General features: G+C 40.9%; 1 protein-coding gene across 1 annotated transcript; it reads left to right on the top strand.

Moving 5' to 3' along the window:
* Positions 1-1,236: 1,236 nt before the first annotated feature.
* Positions 1,237-20,933, top strand: LOC134617560 (potassium voltage-gated channel subfamily B member 2-like). Its single transcript, XM_063462841.1, has 3 exons — positions 1,237-1,517; positions 2,739-3,509; positions 15,729-20,933. The coding sequence occupies exons 2-3, from the start codon at positions 2,925-2,927 to the stop codon at positions 17,739-17,741; spliced, it is 2,598 nt and encodes an 865-aa protein (XP_063318911.1). The 5' UTR covers positions 1,237-1,517; positions 2,739-2,924; the 3' UTR covers positions 17,742-20,933.
* The last annotated feature ends 247 nt before the right edge of the window (positions 20,934-21,180 follow it).

Genomic DNA, 21,180 nt, shown 5'->3' with positions numbered 1-21,180 from the left:
TTGTGTTCAGAGATCTGATTAGTAACAAGGAGTTTGTCAATATCATCTGCATCACGCTGGCCGTGCTCTGCATTATTTACTGTTAGGACTAACTGGCTTAAGAGTAGATTGCAGAGAAGAGGGCAGCAGTGTGTCAGAGCTCAACCACAGATTGTTTGCTTTCCAGCTGCTCTCAGGTGAAAGAGAAACTCGCTACTCTTGCATCACACAACTAGTTCAACCACCAGTGCAATGAGCTAACTAGGCAGCTCCTTGTGATCCTCCAGCTTCAGGAAATCACACCAACATCTTTTGAGGAACACAATAAACACAAGTTAGGTTTTACCACACATTGTTCCCCGTCATTGATTATGAAGCTACTGTATGAAAACACATTAATGGATTGATATGGAACTTTCACGAGCTTTCAGCAAGTGTTCATATATTGTTATTGTGATTTTTAACAAGCTACAAGTTCAGCTCTGTCTGCTGAGCTTCATCCTTTCTGTTAAAAGTGTGATGTTCAGTATCTTCAGTGCATTCTGTGTGAGTATTGCAACATCATCCCACTGGTGGTGATTACATGCCACAGTCTTTTGCCATGAATGACCTGTTAATCCGAGTTACTGAAGGAAAGGCTCACCACTTTGTAAGGGCACACACACACACACACACACACACACACACACACACACACACACAGTGCAGTCATAGAGAAGTTTTGGTTAGTTCTAGTTAATCATTTGGAAATAAACAATAAAAGCTGAGTTTTTTTAGTCAGTCCAAAGAAACTACAGCCCAGACTAAGATGTGATAGTCCTGACATTGCATAATTCATGACATCCTAGACATAATTAGTTGTTGAATTAATGTTCTCGTGTTATGAGATATACACGCACTGGTGCTTTTTCATGATTAATATTCATTCATTTACCATTACCATAAAGTTTTTCTGTGATTTGTGTGTGTGTTGTAACTTGTAATGTATTTCGTGGATCAAATCCCCTTCTGTTTGAGGTTCATGTTCCTGTAGAAAAACTTGCACAGCGTTGTAAAGTGTGCCAAATGAAAGGACTGAACCAGGAGCTTCTCCACAGCGTCTCCACAGGTCTCTCAAACACTGAGAGAAGAGCTCAGTGCCGCCAGGACGCTCCGAGCAGCAGTTCAGCTGCAAGCCGATGATCTGGAGCTGTCCTTGGTGCTGAACACCTCAATCCAATTACCCCACCCCCCAACCCCACCCCCCTCTGTTCCTCTATTTCTCCTCCTTCAGTCCGGCGACGCTCCCAGACCCAGCCGCTTCGCGCTCGTATTTGTGGATATTCCGTGAGCGCTCGGGTGTTCCTCTCCTGCTCTGACGGTGTGTTTTGGGGCAAAATGTGGCCACGGGCCGGTCTGCGTGTTCTCGACAGGATTCACGAATTAATGGTCGGCGGGGATATGAAGCAGCAGCTGGGGTAACTCACAGGTTACTATGGTGGGACCTCCTGGGAAGCCAAAAGTTGGACTTCTCCGACATGTCAGCTTGCTCCACAGAGGTAAGCTCCACGAACGTTTTTTATGTGTCATGCGGAGATCACCGATAACTGACACGAGGAGAGCACAGCAGTTTTGTCTTTCTTTCTGTACTTTAGAAACTTGGAATGCATTAGCGCATAATCACGAGTTAAGCCTGAGTCTCTTTAATCGCTTGACAGAAAGGACCGTTCTCACTTTGGACTTTAACTTTAGCGTCGCGGTGCTGCAGCTGGTGTCCGCTAGAAAAGGAAGAGAAGAAACGCGGAAGCAGTTCAAAGTAGTTTACGTGATCATTAGTGAGCGCACAATCTCATAATTCTAATGAAGTGAGTGTACCTATCCAAGTGTTTGTTTGCAGACATAAGCTCTCCCGGACTGGGGAGGAAAAACACGAAAGATGCTCTTTTAGTCGTGACGTAGCAGCTCTGTGTCCTATGAGTGTCCCAGGAGAAGATAGACGGTCTATAATTAACTAAGGTAGACTTGAGCCAGGGGAGACGAGGCCTTATGCCACTACTGGGATTTGTGGAACTCCATTACACAATCAGATAAGAGTCAAAGGACTTCTAATGGCAGCATAAGCTCCACAGTCTAACTGCATAATGGCTCCCTTTTCTAAAAAGTACTGTTTAGATTCCAGATATTCCCTGGAGGTGGATTCAAATTGCTCTTCCCTGTTTAGTGATTTCATCAGAGAACTCTTTGTAATTAAAAATAGTAAAACTCCTAAGACTAGCAAATATTAAATTATGTGATGTGCTTTTCAAAATAACTATTCTGATATGACTTTAATTTGCTGTAAAACTCTGCGATCTATCTGCTTTAAAACAAAGCAAAATCATTTACAGGGAGCACGTAAGCTGCAGTAAATTCTACAATCCCACATTACATATGTAACGTACGATGTGTTTTTATTTCAGAGGAAGCAAGCAATTTTAGATTCCAGCTGTCACGTTCCACAGGGAAGTGGAACGTGACAGCTCGGCAAAGTGTCCGAAAAACACCTTCAAACTTGATGAGTTCCTGAATGTATATGCACATAAAAAGCGTGTATTCAATTTTATTTATACTGTGCCACTTCACACTTTATAGAATAATTCTGTATTTATTAATTTATTTAATCCATTTTTTTTTCTTATGCGTGTAACTGTGCCATGTCAAAAACACAGAGTCCTAGGTAGGAGATCTTCTATAGAATAACCTGGTCGTACTTGTGTAATGGCTCATGTCTCTTTTTCTAGCCATGGATCTTACCAGGACTTCTGCTGGCCTGAACACAGAGAGGTGGGCCTGGTGGGCCTGGGCCATCTTCCCCTGACCAGCCACCGCCATCATCTTATCGAGCTCCATACACACATACGCACACACTGCAAAAGCCTGTGTTTGAGGTGACCCACCCCCACAGATAGATAGCAGTCAAAGCAAACATGACAGACAAGGTGAGTTTTAGCACACCCAAAGTCAACCCCCGACCCGCTGTAGCTCCTTTCCTCCCCCCTGAGCCAGTGGACATCATCCGCACTAAGGCCCGTTCACGGCGGGTCAGACTCAACGTTGGTGGGCTTACACATGAAGTGTTATGGAGAACACTTGACCGGTTGCCCCGAACTCGTCTGGGACGGCTAAGGGACTGCAACACCCACGAGTCACTGCTGGAGATCTGTGATGACTACACCCTCACTGAGAACGAATACTTCTTTGACCGTCACCCGGTGGCCTTCTCCTCCATCCTCAACTTCTACAGAACAGGAAAGCTTCACATGATGGAGGAGATGTGCGCTCTGTCTTTTGGACAGGAGCTGGACTATTGGGGCATTGATGAGATCTACTTGGAGTCCTGCTGCCAGGCACGCTACCATCAGAAGAAGGAGCAGATGAACGAGGAACTGAGGAGGGAGGCAGAGACACTGAGGGACAAGGAGGGAGAGGAGGAGGAGCAGGGCTGCTGTCCTGACAAGAGGCAGAAGCTGTGGGATCTGTTGGAGAAGCCCAGCTCCTCTGTAGCTGCAAAGGTAATAAGAGCTAAACACAGCCTGCACACATGATTTGATTCTAGAACTTGAATGAAACCTGTGATAATGTCTCAGGTCACATTCAGGTTTCCTAAAAGTGCACAAGATGATATGTGGGCAGATTAGGTCTGTTACAAAGAAGATTTATTTGGATAATAGAGAGAAGACATAAGACAGAGGAAGCTGCACGCTACCCTTCAGTATCTACTGTTAATCTGTGACGACGCTAATGAGAACCAAGCATAAGCACAGTTATGAAAGAAATACGCATTTTTCTTGATTTTGTGATGATTGTTGATACTTTCAACTGTCAGAGCTAATATCAAAGAGTTTTATTATAAACTCATAACCAATAACCTCTGAATCTTATCTTTCTTTTACCACAGCAGTTTATTTCATTGGTGGATGAAAAGGATGTGCGATATAATAAACCGTACTCCAGCTCTATTTTTTTGTCATTTAGCTTCAAAGTTGCTGCACCATATGTGTGCTTCATGTTTTGAGGGAAAGATTTATGTATAATCAGTGAGAGCAAAGTTTCTGCTTGTAATGGACCAGATGTTTTTATTAATCTGATGAAAAGATTCAATAATTTGTTTTCAGGAAGAAAAAAAGTGGATGAGTGAGTGAGGTTCATAACTGCGCAGTTTCTGTTCAGTAATGTTTTTCACTGAGTTAGTGTTGGACACACTGCAAGCTGGTTTACCACAGCAGTCTTACTGTGCCTATTTTATTGTCTGCAGCAGAGGAGACAGACAGCACATAGACAGCTCCTCCAAAGACACTCCAAGCAGAGCATCAGTTCATTACTAACGATGTGACAGCAGTGTATTCTGCTGAAAACTAGTCTCTTCTTCAGTTTAAGAAATACAATAAGAGTCCAACAGTTAGGTCCATATATATTTGGACACTGACACAAGTTTAGTTTTTTAACCTGTTTACTGAAACATATTCCAGTTATAGTTCTATAATAGACATGGACATGATGTGTCAACTCCCAGCTTTCATTTTGAGGGAATCCACATTCAAATTGGATGAAGACTTTAGACATTTCAGCTCCTTAACATGTGGTACCCTCTTTTAAAGGGACCAAAAGCAATTGGACAATTGGCTCAAAGGCTGTTTCAGGTAGGTGCGGGCAGTTCCTTCCTTATGTCTTTATCAATCAAGAAAGTAAAAGACCTGGAGCTGATTTGAGGTGTGGTGCTTGTATTTGGAGATTTTGCTGTGAACAGACAACATGTAGTCAAAGGAGCTCTCCATGCAGATGAAATAAGCCATCCTTAAGCTGCAAAAGCAGAAAAAAAAATCCATCGGAGAAATTGCTACCATAGTGGAGTAGGAAAATTTACAATTTGGTACATCCTGAGGAAGAAGGAAAGCTCCAAAACGCAAAAGGACCTGGATGTCTGTGGAAGACAACAGTGCTGGAAGTAGAATAGAAGTAGAATATTCTTGAATGACCAAGTCAGTCACTTGATCTTAACCCAGTTGAGTATTTCACATGTTGAAGACAGAAAGGCCACAAACAAACAGCAACTGGAAGCTGCTGCAGCAAAGGCCTGGGAGAGTCAGGAGGAAACTCAGCATCTGCTGATGTCCATGAGTTCATGACTTCAGGCTGTCATTGTCAGCAAAGGGTTTTCATCCAAGTATTAGAAATAAACATTTTATTTTAAGTTATTTAATTTGTCCAATTACTTTTGAGCCCCTGAAATGCAGGGTGATGTTAAAGAAATGCTTCAGTTACTAATATTTTCATACAATCTTTTTGTTCAACCCGCTGAATGAAAGCTGAAAGTCTAAAGTTCAACTGCATCTGAGTTGTTTCATTTAAAATTTGTTGTGATAATGTGCAGAACCAAAATCAGAAAAAACATCGTCTCTGTCCTAATATCTATGGACCTAACTGTATGTCCACTGGAACCTGCGAGAAGAAGAGACGAGAACACAACAGAAGAATTAAAAGAGATATTGTAATATAGCTCGCAGTCACTGTGAGCTTAGGGAAACCCACTTAGTCCAAAATAAAGATATAAAGATAGTGACAGTGGTTCTGCAGCACAAATGAGCTGTTGTGGGGTAGTGGTAGGTAAGGTCCTTGGAGCGGTATCTTAGCTTTTCCCAGGACTGAACCCTTCTGGATAGAGACCTCAGATGTTGTTCTGGAGCCACTCTTACAGTTCGGGGTTACAGGCCTCCACCAGTGAGTCCATGTCTCTCTGACTTCTGGAGGTGGCTGGTAGTTTGTCATGACCTGTCTGAGAGTGTTAGGGTAGTGGGGAAAGGATGTTACCTTCACATATGGTGACATACCTCCAACTCTATATTATTATATATATGATCTAACTGTAGGAAAATGCGAAGAACAAACGGCTATAAGTGAAGAGGAGCTCATACGCAGAAGTCAGTGGGCAAGGGAGCCAAGAAATCAGGGGGAGGATTTTATTAGTGACTCCCAGTTTCTGTCTGACTGACTGAAGAGCTTTGCATGCCAAGAGTAAGCAAGCAGGACAAAGATAGACTTTTCGGAGATACAGCTTCAACAAACTGGGCTTTATTTGCTTCCGTCAACATGAGCAAACCCAACGTGTAAGTCACAAATACAAGTATAGAAACAAGGCATTGCTGGTTGTCATAACTGATCAGATTTCCCTGTGTTTAGATCGTATCGAGCAGATGGAGGGAGATGGCTACTTCTAGCAGATGGTTTCATAGTTAGACTCAGTGAGAACCAGCGCTCTCTTTATCCTCCACAGCAGGAGGAGGTCATGATGGAGGCAATAAGACAGAAACAGTGTCATTATAATAGCTGTGAGCTGAGTCGCTGTGACACGTGCATTTTACCTGGGAAGACTTTTTTGTTTTCATGTTTTTACCCGGCAACAAGAATTTGTGCTCATTTTATAAACAGTCTTGTTATTTTTTAAACTGATTTCCATCAATCAAATAAAAATGAACTCACAGAGAAAAGTTTGCTGCTGACAATTTCATCTATCAATGCTAAACAGCTCTGTGCAAACACACTGTGGAAACCAGTTCGAGACATAGTGAGTTATAGCTGACATCACTGATGTGGCGATGCCAATGCAGGACTAAGTAAAATTTGTTTCATTACATGGCGATCAAACAAACCAAGCTTTATGTCGCACATGTTTGTGTGGGTGCTAATGGCTGACTGTGCACAAAACAGCAGCATTAGCAGCACTGTGCTCTTCAGTGCTTTGGAAGCTAGAGCACACTTTCAAAGCACCATCCTCTAATATGTGGAACAAAAGTGCCTCTATATTACTGGGACTTGGAGTTGTAGCCTCCATACTGTATGAACAAAATTCAGCCTCAATAATTTGATGATTAACTTTTAGGACTGCCCTGAACTCTTGTTCTTTTTATTGCCTTCAGTGCAGATATTATATTCAGATCTCACTGCAACATCACAAACACTTAGCTGAGTAGTTTCTGAAGTATAAGATTTTTCTTTTTCTTTTTTCTTTTTTTTTTTACAGAGGTTAGGAAACATTTATAGTGACCAAGATAATCTATGAACTGAATTCCAAAAGGTACAGTGACTGATTATTTATATTAAATTAAAAGAACAGAAACATTCAATTTAATATACTCGTATCCTTTTCTACACAATTTTAAGGTGTCTTATATATGTCTATATAATCATTTCCTAATCACCTAACCAAGTTAGTGACAGCTAGTTCTTCTTTCTAAAAATATAACAGTACTGGCCTTTAGCAGAGCCATATGACCAGGCTGGAACCGTAGTGTCAGCAGGAGGGAAGCCGCTTAGGCCACTCTGCAGTGACACCAGCCATGTGGCAGTGATGCAGCAGCACTTAACCAATAGGAGGGCCTCTTTCCGGTGATGTGAGCGGCTCAGTGCTACTGCTTATTAGAAAAGAAGCATCACCTGGCTATTTGTAAACCACTGCGCACAGTTTGTCATGTCCAGATGGTCGGCTGTACATCCACCAACAATAGTTGTACTTATTGGATAATATGAGTATTAAATCTTTAAATAATAGAGATTAGTTTCATAAACTTTACATAATCTGTATAATCTTCTTATTTTTGGCAGAGATGTTTTAGCATGTCCTCTTTGCATCCTTTGTTTGACGCACACTCAGACTGTAGTGTTGGGCTGTTTGGGTTCACTTCTCATCTCTTCCAGATGTATTTAAAGCTTTTTGTGCTCCATTGTTATATGATCACCTGTGCATGCACTTATCCTGTACACAGTTTTGTGATGTATTATTATTAGTCCTTTATTTATCCAGGTAAAATCTCAATGAGATTAAAAATCTCATTTCCAACAGAGACCTGGCTGTAACTGTGTCTCAGTGAGTAATGCAGACAGTTATGACAGCACAGCTGTAATGCATAGTCAACTGTCCATAGTTAACATGAATGCAGTATGAGTCTGACTTAGGAGTATGGCTTAATCTCCTTTGGAGCTTTTACCAGGACTGCTGCTGCTGCAAATAGACTAACTGTTGGCAGGTTGGATAGTCTGTCCTGTCCACTGTCTGACCTGCAGTGGGGAGGGTGGTGGGGTGGAGCTAGATCAGGAGAGCAATAAGACAAAAAAGGCTGCAGGCCGATCATGTATGCAACACTGAAGTACTGGATGTATGTAATTTTATGCAGTTATACAAACTATATAATGTTTTTGCTTGTGCAGTAAAGTCACAGACTGAATCTGGCTGTGCAGTTTCAGCATTCATCCATTTTCTTCTGCTTGTCCGTTCAGCATCACTGATGATGCTGAGTGGTACACTCTGCCAGTCTGTAACAGGGTTCACACAGAGATAGGCAACCATTCGTTCAGACACGGGGAAGGCCTCAGCTAGCCCGTGGATTCAAATCCAAACCTCATCTGGTCTCCATCCTGACACTCAGAACTGGTTAGATGGAAAAACTGATTGATAAGAAGAATGAGATCTTTTTTGGGGTGGAGAAAATGGTTTGCTCACTTTGTAGTCAGGACATTTATTCATTATCATCAGATAAAGAGACACCGCATGCTGTTTAGGGGAAAATTCGTTAATGCTTTACATACTGGCTTCACCTGTTCACCTGTTCACACATTACCTGTCTCTCTGATAAACCATGGGTCCACACCTCAGCACCTTTAAAATATTACTGTACTTTTTGACCTTTTGCATGCTTGCTGGACCACACGAGGGGAAAGTCTGTGATCTTAAATGTTTTTTACAACCTTTATGTTTAACAATGACTTCTCACAGTCAATGGCCTACTGCAGGGAGCTTCAGTGGTCTCAGCTATCCAGCTGTCTGCTTGTTTGCCTGCAGAATCACTTTGTGCCACTTTGACTTAAACGTGCTCTTTATTTAGCAAGAATGGGAATTTGTATTTCATGTAAAACTAATTGGTTGCGTGTTATATTTCGGCTTGAAGAGTTGCAGCGTTTCTGTTCAGGACTGATGTACCTCACTAGCATATCAGCTGTTTATACAATTCAATTCAATTCAATTTTATTTATATAGCACCAAATCACAACAAAAGTCGCCTCAAGGCGCTTCATAGGTACAGAGAAAAACCCCCATATGACCCCCTATGAGCAGCACTTTGGCAACAGTGGGAAGGAAAAACTCCCTTTTAACAGGAAGAAACCTCCAGCAGAACCAGGCTCAGGGAGGGGCGGGGCCATCTGCTGCGACCGGTTGGGGTGAGAGAAGGAAAACAGGATAAAGACATGCTGTTGTATTGTGTGCAGAGGAGGAAAATCCGTCGATGATATGACACAGAGGCTTTTTAAGCTGATGGGATCAGTCAGAGACAGAATTAAAAGACTGTCCATTAGATTTTTTGACAGCTGCTTCCTGCCTCATCTTTGACTTTGTACTTGTATTTTTCTATTTAAACCTTTAAATTGCGTTTGCTTACATTTAGGTCTCCATTAAGTAGATTATATAATAATAAAAAGTGATGGGATTAGTGTCTGATCTGCATGTCTTAAAGTGAGACGAAGGCTGTAAATCTGGTTCACTAAAAAAGGATGCATTCTACTTTATGGGTTTGTTTGTGTCTTTTTGTGCACACAGTTTGTTAATGATGTGTGCACTCATGTAAAACACTGTAGAAGTGCGGGAATAATCCACGACAACCTGTGAGCTTAAAGAGAAACGAGTCATAACACACTCACAGCCACTTTACATGGAATACCTGTGTTCATGCAGCAGTTAGTAATCATTTCAACACTTGAATGAAATGTAATATTCACAGTGACATCCTGAGTGAAATGCAGTACAACACTGAGTCACTGCTTGTGTGTGTAAAGTGTCTGGTTCAGCTAAATAAGCTTGCCTTCAGCTATAAGCAGCTACTCAGAGGTCTATAGTTTACTGGCCTTGTGCCTTCACATAGGAGCGGAAGAGTGATGTGTATTCACTAATGTACTGTAGCTTTCAGTTTGAAATGCTTCCATTCAGATGGGAATTTATGGCTGTGACAGTATGAAGCCCAAAAGCCAAAGTGTTTTTTCTTCAGCAAAGTTCAGCCTGTCAGCTGTAAATCTTTGGTTGGCACACATCTCCACAGTGAGTGTGCAGAGCTAACGTGCTAGCAGCCTATTTCTGCAACTTTAGTTTTCATCAGTATACAAAAGCCACGAGGCATTACTAATCTTTCTTGCATCTCCTGTAGTAGTCAGATCTTTTATTTAGAAATATTTGGTTTCAAGTTAAAGTCCTGCTTTCAAAATGTTACTGCAGTACAGAAAAAATAAATCAAATTCACTCCTAAAAGTCAAAGTACTTCCAGAAGCTTGCTGGATTGTTATTCCACTTTATTCCACATCATTTATGGACTTGTTTAGATTTCTTTGTATGTGTAGATTACTTGGGCCCATTGGAAATCTTTATATACAGTTTACTGAGAAAATGTTAATGTATTCAGTCCTTATGTTCCCTGCTGTAGAGTCGAGCGGTGAGTTCAGCCAGAGCAGCCTGCTCTGAAATGTGGTTATTACAGTCTCTTATGATGTATATGATACGATCCACCAGCTCAAACTAAGATTTACAAATGCGTGCAGTGATTTCTGGGTAACAATCCACACAGAAATACACACCAAGGAGTACTTTACAAACGCTTACATCCAAACCTCAAAACATACGCAGCTTATTAAGTTCACCTTCACACATCTGATCATTTTCTCTTTCAAAACACTTTCTGTGTGTACACGTCTAACACGACACATAGCATCCCTCTCACTCAGTGCGTGACACCAGAACTGGGCTAGGATTTTTTTTTAAATCATTATTTTATGTTAACGTAGAACTTTTCATAATGCTGACCAAAATAGTAAAAATAAATAAATGAATCCTCTTACAGAAACATGTAGTTTCAAAATCTGGAAAAATGGGGAAAATGGGAGTTATTCCTCTTTCTTGTTACAAAGACAAAGCCAAGACATTTATTCAGCCTGAGCATCACATCTGTGGTCTGGACTGGGCTCCATTCACATCAACATCATGGCCAGCCAATAAGTAATTATTCCAAAACAACTGAACTGACTTGAGTTCAGTTATGTTAAATGGTCAACAGTTGTTGTTTTAAATGTAACTGGTTTGTGGCCAGTTTTGACTCTTACTGTTTCAGTTATTTAAGATCTCAAGTTGCAGGCTACATGATGGACAGGGTGCATGCCTGATGGCGAGAGGGCCCCGGATATGAAGCAGGGGCTGTTGAGCTGTTTTACCTCATGGAGCTGCCCACTGCACAGAATAAGTTTCCCTAAGACGAAATGAAGCATCACTTGTTTTACCGTGCTAAAAGGTTTGTTTGTTCACAAAAATCACATGTGCAAATAGAGACATTGCTTTTATAGTTTTGGATTTCAAATGTTCATTTTGTAAGACTGAGAAAAATCAAACGAAGGCTGTAGAACATCTCGAGTAATGAATGTGGAAATAAGTGAAGCTCAGAATTAACTTCAGTGTAATAAGAGATAAAAACAATGTGACCCATGAAAGCAGCGTCTTTAAATATAAACCATGTTGACCTCTGCAGAAACAGCCACTATCCAACAGATCCTGCGCCTGTTGTTCCACAAATAACTCCACGTATTGATCACAGCTTGGATTTCTCTGCTCAATCACTTTATCCAGTCTTTCAGTGCAGCTCGTCTTCTTGTTCTATAAACTTATCAGATTTCCATTTCGGTAACAATCTGAGAGACATTTTTCCTCTCTTTGTCTCGCTCTTTTTTTGTCGACCCCTGCTGTGAACATTTTTCCCTTGTACTCGGACAAAAATAAAGTAAAAAGCTATGCAGTATTATTGAACGTGTGTCAATTCTGCACCAGAATTTAGTGATGTCTTCTCATGAAACTGGTCTGGTAATTCTGTTAAAAAGACAATCAAACGCCAATCAACACAGACTCTCGCCTCGGTGACAAATGGATAAATAAACGAGCAGTACGTCTGCTGTTAGAAGGTAAAATGTTAACCGACAGTTGAACATGCAGCTGAGTATCTGTGTTTCCACTCAGTGCACAGATCTGAGTCCATTCACAGTCACTGAGTGTCCAGTGTCATTGTGTCCTTTCAAAAAATAAATCCTGTTTTGTTTCCTTACTTGGAATCTTTCTTAATGATCAGACTCTTTATCTTTATGTTTTGTTAGCTTCATAATCATGAACCAAATAGAGATGACATGCAGTACCAATAACACCGACTTTTAACACGTTCACTTAAAGAGATTCATTGTGATGAGTGGAGTCCATTTCTTTGTCAGTGACTCAAACTCTGATACAAAGAAGTGTTGCTGAGCAACTGAATGTCAAACGTGGAGACTCACTATATGGCTTCTAAAGCAGCTTGTCTGTTCTTGGTACTGCTTAGAGTCTTCCTTGAGTGTCAAGGTCACAGCATTTGGCAGCCACTAAGCCATTAAGACGCTGCTGGGTGAACACCGTTTGATATATCTGCCTTATACTCCCCTGTGCTTTGTCCCTCTTTGACTTTCTGTTTATCTCCTCTTTCTTCTTTCTCAATGTTTTGTAGTTTATTCTCCCAGTTTTTACTTTTGTCTAAAAGCTGTAATGATGTAATGCTCAGTGTCTTTTACCATTACTGTGATTGGCAGAAGCACCCCCACTGAAAATGGCTCAGATAATCCATCACATGGTTTCACAGACACCTGGACCGTTGTGGTGGTGGAATAAGAACAAAACTACAGATACAAAGATTAATGATGTTCCTTTTTTAACTGATCATTTCCTGCTCATCAGTCACACAGTGTTAGGTATCAGTAGAGCACTCAGTCCATGTTCCAGTGTTTAAATAAATAACTCAGCACGTCTTTAGTGTTCAAATCTTTCTATGTGGCCCACACACTTTTATGAAGTTTAAAACAACTGCACAAGCATAAAAAACTGTTATATTTATTGGGGTTGGAGTGCTGCTGACCTCTGCTGAGTATCTTGTCATGCTTTGGGATTGTCAGGCCTTCCATAGGGCTTCTTCTTCTTCAGCATCATTTACACACACCCTCCATCTGCAAGGCAAACAGTGCAAGAAGTTTTAAATGTTCCCAAGACAAAGTTTGGTCTTTGCAGAAGCTCGTCCACAAGGGCTGATGATTTCAGCACTGTTGCAAGTGATGTTAAACGCAAGGATGGATGACAAGCTCCTATTTAATGTAGATGTTGCTAATCTTGTTACCAAGCTCACATTAAAGATAGTTTATGTACTTAAATTAAATTTGATCTTTGAATGATTCTGGTGACACTCTGTACATGCAGGCCACCTGCTCAGTTTTACAGAATTAGTGTGCTATGCATCTGTAACTCACCATCTTTATGACTCAGTGGGTCGGCTATCATTGACCACTCTCAGAAAACAGCACTGCTATATGTTTAAGGTAAAATTAGGTCAACTCCACTTTTCTGTCCCAGTCCTAACAGTTACCGTGTTTTATGCTGCATTTTTTATTGTGTTCCGAGTTTGTATGGCTGCTATACTGGCAACACTGGTCTCCCTGTAAAAGAGATTTGGTCCCAGTAGAACTCCCTGGTTAAATAAAGGTCAGATAAATGCAGGGGGGGTGTGGGAGTTTGTCCAATCGCTCTGTCTGATTTCATGAACTTGGAGCAGTGCTTCAGGAGGATGGCTTCTTGGGCTCATTATTACAGGCTGTTGGGTCCCAGTAAAGCCATAGTGAGGGCTTGCTTTGCATTGCCAGCTGTGAGACAAATCTCAAAATTCTCCCCAGGCTGTGCTTTGTGATTCTGATCTGTTTTTTGGAAGACAAAATTTCCAGGTCCAGTTGGGGGTGGAAGTGTTGTGTTTGGTGGCTTTAGAATCACTTCCTAACTCTTCAAACACACTAACCCTGTCGGTAAATAGACTGGTTCTTATATAGCGCTTTTCTACTGGATCACTCAAAGTGCTTCATACAACATGGTTCATTCACCCGCTCATACAAGCACTTTTTTTCTACACCTCAGTGCTTTCTGTCTGACATTCACACACATTCGCACTCCAGTGGAGTATGAATTGGAGCACTCTTGGGTTTAGCATCTTGCCCATACTTAAACATGCTAGCTGCAGCAGCCATGGCTCTGCTGCTGACAAGCGTGGAATGGAATCTTTGTTTTGTTGTGTTTCATTTGGATAAGGATTCATAGGTGATTTCACTTTTAGTCTTTTAAGCAATTATGAAATTACAAAACATTCAGTTTGTAATCAGTTGCATCATAATGATTATTATAATTTTTCATCTGAAGAATGAACAATGATTTGCAATAATAACATGCAAATACTTTAAAAGTAATCCATTTTTTCATTTGTATCTTTTGTTGGTTGACCTTTATCTACTCCACTGACACACAATAAGTTTTATGTGTTGAAGCCACTAAAATGTAAGCTAACAGAAAATTGAGTTGTCCCCAGAGAACGGTGCAGTGGTCTTTTGTCAGATATCACGTCAGATGTATTTAAAGACAAAAAAAAAAATTATCTTGCATTGTCTATTTCCGACTGTTGCTTGATTCTTCCTGTTGGGGGAGGAAAGAATGAGTAACCAATTCTAACCTCTCACTCTATCCTTTCTATGTATAGCAGCGCAATCCTATTACAATAAACCTGAAATGTCCTACCAAGGGCTACACTGAGAGGACTCAGAACACACATCCTTCAGCTTCATTACTCTGCTTTCCCAGTTAGAGTTTTTAAATTGGCTATAAGTAATAGTTGAATCCCCTGGGCCACTTTTTCCATTCAGTCATTCTGTGAGAAGAAGGTTTTATCTTTAGTCTGAATTGAAAAGGCAACAAAAAGGACCAAATTGTTTCAAAACCTAGTAAATCAAGTGTAAAGCTAAACATGCAGGAGCAAAAACTAACTTAGTTTGTTTCCATTTTCCTCCCCAAAAAAGAAAGACACGAGTGTTTTTAGGTGTTACTCACTTTGTTTTGCATCTTGTATTGTAGTGCTTTGTCAGATTTTGGAATCATTTCCAGTTGCAGTTAATGTCAGAAGGTTTGTAGTCTCGTGTGTCATTAAAATACAAATCTGACATCATGTGAGCACATCGCCATGATTTTCTGAAGAGACACAGGAAACACTGTAAAATGTTTTTTGGGTTTTTTTGCAGGTTGAATAAAAGCTCTTGTCTTATCACCGCTGCAGGACTCCTCCTACATGACAAGTTCCACATGAAAGTGTCCGTGCTAGAATTTTTCACAAAGCTGCTTAAAACATTAAAGTCAGTGTCTGTTTGCTGTAGCCTGGCTTACAAAGAAAAAAGTAGAAAATGGCAATATATGGTGATGTGTAGATCGGATGAGCTTTTCATTTCTGCTTGGACATAATGAACAGATGAAAGTTAAGGGCTGACTGTCACTGTGGATGCACAACTTTCAAAGCTAAATCTTCTTAAGGGCCTTAATCACAAAGGCCTGACCTTTAGTAGCTTTTCAAATAGCACCACCTTCAGGACAAAGTTGGTACCACCATGAAGGTTAACAAAAAAGTCTCAAAAATGTCTCATTTAGTCTAAGAAACCTTTACTCTGGAATATACAGTTCAGTGATTAGTAGCAACAAACAGGGTTTGTCTTATAAAGAACGTGTTACTGTTTACAGGTACAAAAACAGATGTAATACAAGACGTTTTTTTGTCTGTAGACATGTATGAAGCTAACACTATGCCCAACTAATGTAATAACCCGCTTTTGTCTTGCAGATCCTGGCCATGATCTCCATCCTGTTCATCATCATTTCCACAATTTCACTGTCCCTCAACACTCTGCCAGAGCTGCAGGTTGTAGATGAATTTGGCCAGTTCAATGACAACCCCAGTTTAGCCCACGTTGAAGCCGTCTGTATTGCCTGGTTCACCATGGAATACATGTTACGGCTGCTCTCAGCACCCAATAAGTGGGTCTTCATGAAAGCACCACTGAACATTATTGATTTGCTGGCAATACTGCCTTACTATGTGACCCTCTGTCTAACTGAATCTAACAAGAGCGTGCTGCAGTTCCAGAATGTGCGGCGTGTGGTTCAAATCTTCCGTATTATGAGGATCTTGAGGATTCTGAAACTGGCCAGGCACTCGACAGGGCTCCAGTCTTTGGGCTTCACTTTACGAAGGAGCTACAACGAGTTGGGACTGCTGATCCTGTTTTTAGCCATGGGCATCATGATTTTCTCTAGCTTGGTATTCTTTGCTGAAAAGGATGAAGATGCTACAAAGTTCACCAGTATCCCTGCTTCGTTTTGGTGGGCAACCATTACTATGACAACTGTCGGGTATGGTGACATTTACCCACAAACCCTGCTTGGTAAGATTGTAGGAGGGCTTTGCTGCATAGCAGGTGTGCTTGTCATTGCTCTTCCTATTCCAATCATTGTGAACAACTTCTCAGAGTTCTACCGAGAGCAGAAGAGGCAAGAAAAGGCCATCAAGAGGAGGGAAGCTCTAGAAAGAGCAAAACGGAGTGGAAGCATTGTTTCTATTAACCTAAAGGATGCTTTTGCCCGCAGTATGGAATTAACAGATGTGTTGGTAGAAAAAAGAGAGGACAGTAAATGTCCCGTTGAAAATCACCTGTCACCCAGTCGCTGGAGCTACCACAAGCACTACTGCAATGCAGAGGCAGGTAGCCCTGGCAGGTCTCAACAATACCAAGAAGTGGCCCAGCAGGGCTCCCCAGAGCGATTCAAGCCCACGTCGAATAAAACTACTCCTCAACACCTCAGTGCAAAGCGGCTAGAAGATACTTACAACAAGACAGCAGCCATTCAAGCACAGCAGGAAAAAATTCGAGAAGAACAGATTGAGATGAAAGAGTTCTCGTCCACTCTGGCCCAGCAAACATCACCTAAAGTCAGTCGTTCCAGGGAATCTTCAACTGCAGCGGATAATTTTGCACTGGAAAGAGGGGAACGAAGCTCACTGCTCCCCAGTGTTGAAGGAGGTCAAGCTGGTACTAGACATCAGTGTATTCCACCTCCCTTGGACCTAAGTCAGATCAGCAATATGGAGGTAAAGCAGGGCCCTGATAGCATTCAGCCAATGACATTCATCAAAGAGGGTTTGTATGAGTTCACATCTAACCCCACAGGAAGGTTGACTGGGGATCTGAATTTGTTATCACAGAGTGCAGAAAGCTCTGGGATGACCTATGATAGCACCGGCACAGCTTCGGAAGATCATGGTAGCCCTCAAAACACAAGAGCCCTGAAGCTTGACTTCATTGCATCTAAAGATGATGTCCTCGTGGCAGTGATGACACCTGTGGCGACACCCGTCCCCACTGGCTCTGCAAAGTGTGCTCAACTACTTACTGACGAATTGGTTTCCAGGTTTTCTCCGTCTCCCAGTTCTACAACACAGGAAACTAAGTCTCCGCTGGCTATCCTGCAATCTCCGTCCCTAGCTCAGCAATATATCAGTCCCAGCACCCCCAAGGGGGGAGGTGAAAGCTCAGCAGGCAGGAGCTTAGAAGGTGAAGGGCAGCTCACTGGCTTAAGCCACCTGGGGAGGAATCACATGGAGAGATCTACTGCTGGCTCGGGTGGTGGTGCTAGTCCATTGTCAAAAGCATGCTCACTCAACAGCACCCAAGACCTAGTAACTAAGGAAGGAGTGGCCGATGGAGGATTAGAGGGAGCAGAACAGAGAGTAGAAAAAAGAGAAAATCACATTGTTCTGGATGGAAGCCGAACGCCGCCCTGTGAAACGAACATGTGAGCTTAAATTTAAAGAAAAATGCAGACAGGGCCAAGGCAAAGCAAAGGCTGATGGGATGCACGACAGGAACTACCAGGAATAACCCATAACAGATGCATTGGACTTTTTGACAAAGACATTAAACAAATCTATCATAAAAGCTGCAACTCTTCTTGAGTGCAGCACATCCGATCTCACGACACATTCGAACGGTCATTCCTTTTTTGACCTTGGTGCTGCTGTCATGACTTTATTACTGGAGGACATTCAGAAGCACACACATGCCTGACTGGGCACTATTTGAACTTGAATTCAAGTGACACCATGTGGTGTCAGTGTTACTGATTTATTTCATTTAAATGAGACATGAACAGTGGCAACTTGACCTGTGTTTTAGGCCTTGTCTGAATGATAATATTCGGGACTATCCTGAAGAGTTTCTGTGTAAGTCACTGAGTCAGATATTCAGTTTCCTAACACTTGTTCCCCAAGGCCTGATTTGAATGGACAGTTATACCAAGGAAAGACAGACCGTGAAAGGAAATTATATTTTTTATATTTACAAATTTTAAAAATCTATCTTTTGCGAGACTTGCAAGAAAAATCAATGATCAATCATTATTCTGTGTTGTAGATCTTACTCATTATTACATTCTTGTAACGGGACAAGCACATGATACAAGACAAAAGTCCCACATAGTACTGCATTGTCCAAAAGAACAGAATGTATCTGCAATTGAGCACTGTGATCTATGCTCTAACTTTAAGTATTTCTATATATTTCAGTTTTATGTTGTTGTTTTTTTCTTTTTGTTGTATGTTTCTTTTCATTTTTCTTGTTCCTAAATATGTGAAAATGTGAAAATGGAGATATAATCACTACTATATTCATATAATATTCACTAACGAGACACATGATTTGAGACAGAAAGGAAACCTCACACAGACTGTGGGCAGTTTCCATGATTACTCACTTGTGGTTCATCATACACTGCTTTAATTCCCAGTTCAGTCTTATACTGTGTGTGTGATAAAGGTTCGACGAACCTCAGATCTGACTTTGTTTTTGGATTCTATATCAACACAGTGGCGGGCGCATAGTGTATTCAGGAAAATGAGTTGTGGACGTAGTAATAGAGTTGATGAAAAGCAACCAAGCGTACCATTGTTTTCTTTCTTTATTTTTGTCTCTGTGAGACTAGTGTCTTATCATAACATCGGCCCTATCTAATCTTTTTAATCTTACTAGTGTAGTCATCAAGCTAAGAATGAGATCTGGTAACATGGAGACTTTCAGAAAAAAATAAAAAGACCAACAAGTCAGCCATCAGGAGTCATATTCAATTCCCTTGTTTACTTACCTAGTCTTAGCATGTTTCAAAGAATGTGTCTGATTTGAGTGCCGTACAGCAACAGGCTGTTTTTGGTCACGCTGTTAAAAACTGTTCACTGAGACAGTAACAGCAAGCCGGAGTAAAAACGGCCAAAATGTGACTTAAAGTAAGAATTTAGAAAACTGGAAGCTGTTGGTTTACAGTGAGACGACTCAAATGGCTTGTCTGATAGAAAATACTGTGGCTATTAACCATTTGTGTTCCATGCTTCAAGCGTATAATAAATATGACACAAAAAAGTATGTTCCAATACATGGAACAGCATGTCAGAGATAACTAGATATCAGGTCACATTTTGCAGCATGCAAGCTAGCATGCTATTTTGACCACACTTCTGAAAATCTCTTGCATCGATGTCAGCATGCTAGCAGAATTCAGCAGCTGTACTCATATATGAGTTATACACCAGCTGCCAGAGTAAGAGCATGTGGAAAGAGACAAACAAGGTCTTCTTAGTGAGAGGAGGTGCAGGCTCAAGCATCTGGACTTCAGTTATTGCAAAGACACATCAATTTAAACCAAGCTTAATTGTAATATGATGAGTGCAGAGAGATAAATAGAGGGAGTGTGTCTGTGTGACCTTTATGCATAGGTGCTGACTGTATTATAAAGGTAGAACAATAGTTCCCTTTGCAGGGAGTCACTCGCGTAAAAAGACCTGAAGTCACTTTAAGCATTATCTTTGGGAACCTTTGACATTTTCTTTTGTTTGTGTTTTTAAAGATCAGATTTGCATTCATTTGAATGAACCTGACAGATTCAAATGCACATTTAACTGTGTAAATAGAGCAGAGTGAGCAGCTGGTGATTAGGTCACATGCTAACAGGGGAATGGTACTGTGTTATCTGTGTTCCCTGATGTGCTTATCAATTATTTCACGTTTTATTGTTGGTTAAAACTTTGAGCTGTGTGTTGTTCTTAACATCTCAGTACATGAAGTTTTTAAAAAAATATGTGCCTTTTCATAAATAGATAATTTATGAGAAGGTGAAAAAAACTCTGTTAGATATGGCCCGACTTTTTCTTTGTCTTCTTTTCTCGTGTTCTCTCTTTGTCCTTGTGCAGTAGATATATTTAAATGAAAATCCTCACATTTTCTGGATTTGCGTACCTTTACAACTTTGTATTATTATCTCATCAACTTTATCGCACCCCATAGCTCATAGTTCCAACCTCACAGTGCCACACTGTCATTTTATTTCATCAGCTGAAAAAGCACGTTCGGTGTGTGACTCGAGTGCAGCAGCAGATTACTGACAGCCAAACGGACATCGTTGGAACAATGCAAACTGACGTGATATAACATCTAAAACCACGGCTTTTTATGTCTTGCAAGTGGACTCAGCTAGATTTATGTTATGATAAATTGCACAACACTAACTAAATGTTAATTCTTCCCAAATATATATCCAGCCTAACATAGATCAAGCCAAACTCAGAGACGTTTAAAAAGAGCACCGGTTCTAACAAACGTTGGTTTGTCGCTGCTGCAGGTCAGGAAGCATGAGAACAGTGTTATGGCTTTCCACAACCTCATCTCCACTCATTTGTCGGAGAATTGTTATTTATATTTGTTCATTCAGATTGTGTACAGTAAACATACAACTGTAAAGCCTGCTTCTCGATCTGTCCTGCCAGCTCCACTTCGTACTTCTTTAATGCCCCACTCTTCCATCCTCATATACTTTATTGAATTGTAGCCTGTGCAATGATTAGCATGAGTTATTATATATAGCTCAGTGTAATGATAGCAAATGATAAAGAGTTTTGATTCAGTTATCAAAATGCAAGACAAATAAATGTGTTCATGTGACCTCATCTTGTTGTGTGTATTTTTGTGTCTGTAGTTGTGAACGCCACATAGCTGCAGTGTTGTCAGGTAGTTTTTCTAATATAACCACTACAAATTCTGCAAATCAAAACGCAACAACTTTATTTGCTCAAACATAGTACTTTACTTTTAAATTAACTAAATGTTTCTGCAGCATCACACAGTAATTCTAACTCCTACAGTTTTCATGTGTTGGTTGAGTCTGAAACGATGAAATAATGTCCTCAAGTTTCT

Source organism: Pelmatolapia mariae, linkage group LG18 (assembly GCF_036321145.2).
Source record: "Pelmatolapia mariae isolate MD_Pm_ZW linkage group LG18, Pm_UMD_F_2, whole genome shotgun sequence".
Lineage (NCBI taxonomy): Eukaryota > Metazoa > Chordata > Actinopteri > Cichliformes > Cichlidae > Pelmatolapia > Pelmatolapia mariae.
Note: the sequence above shows the minus strand (reverse complement) of the source record. Positions and strands in the feature narration are given on the sequence as shown.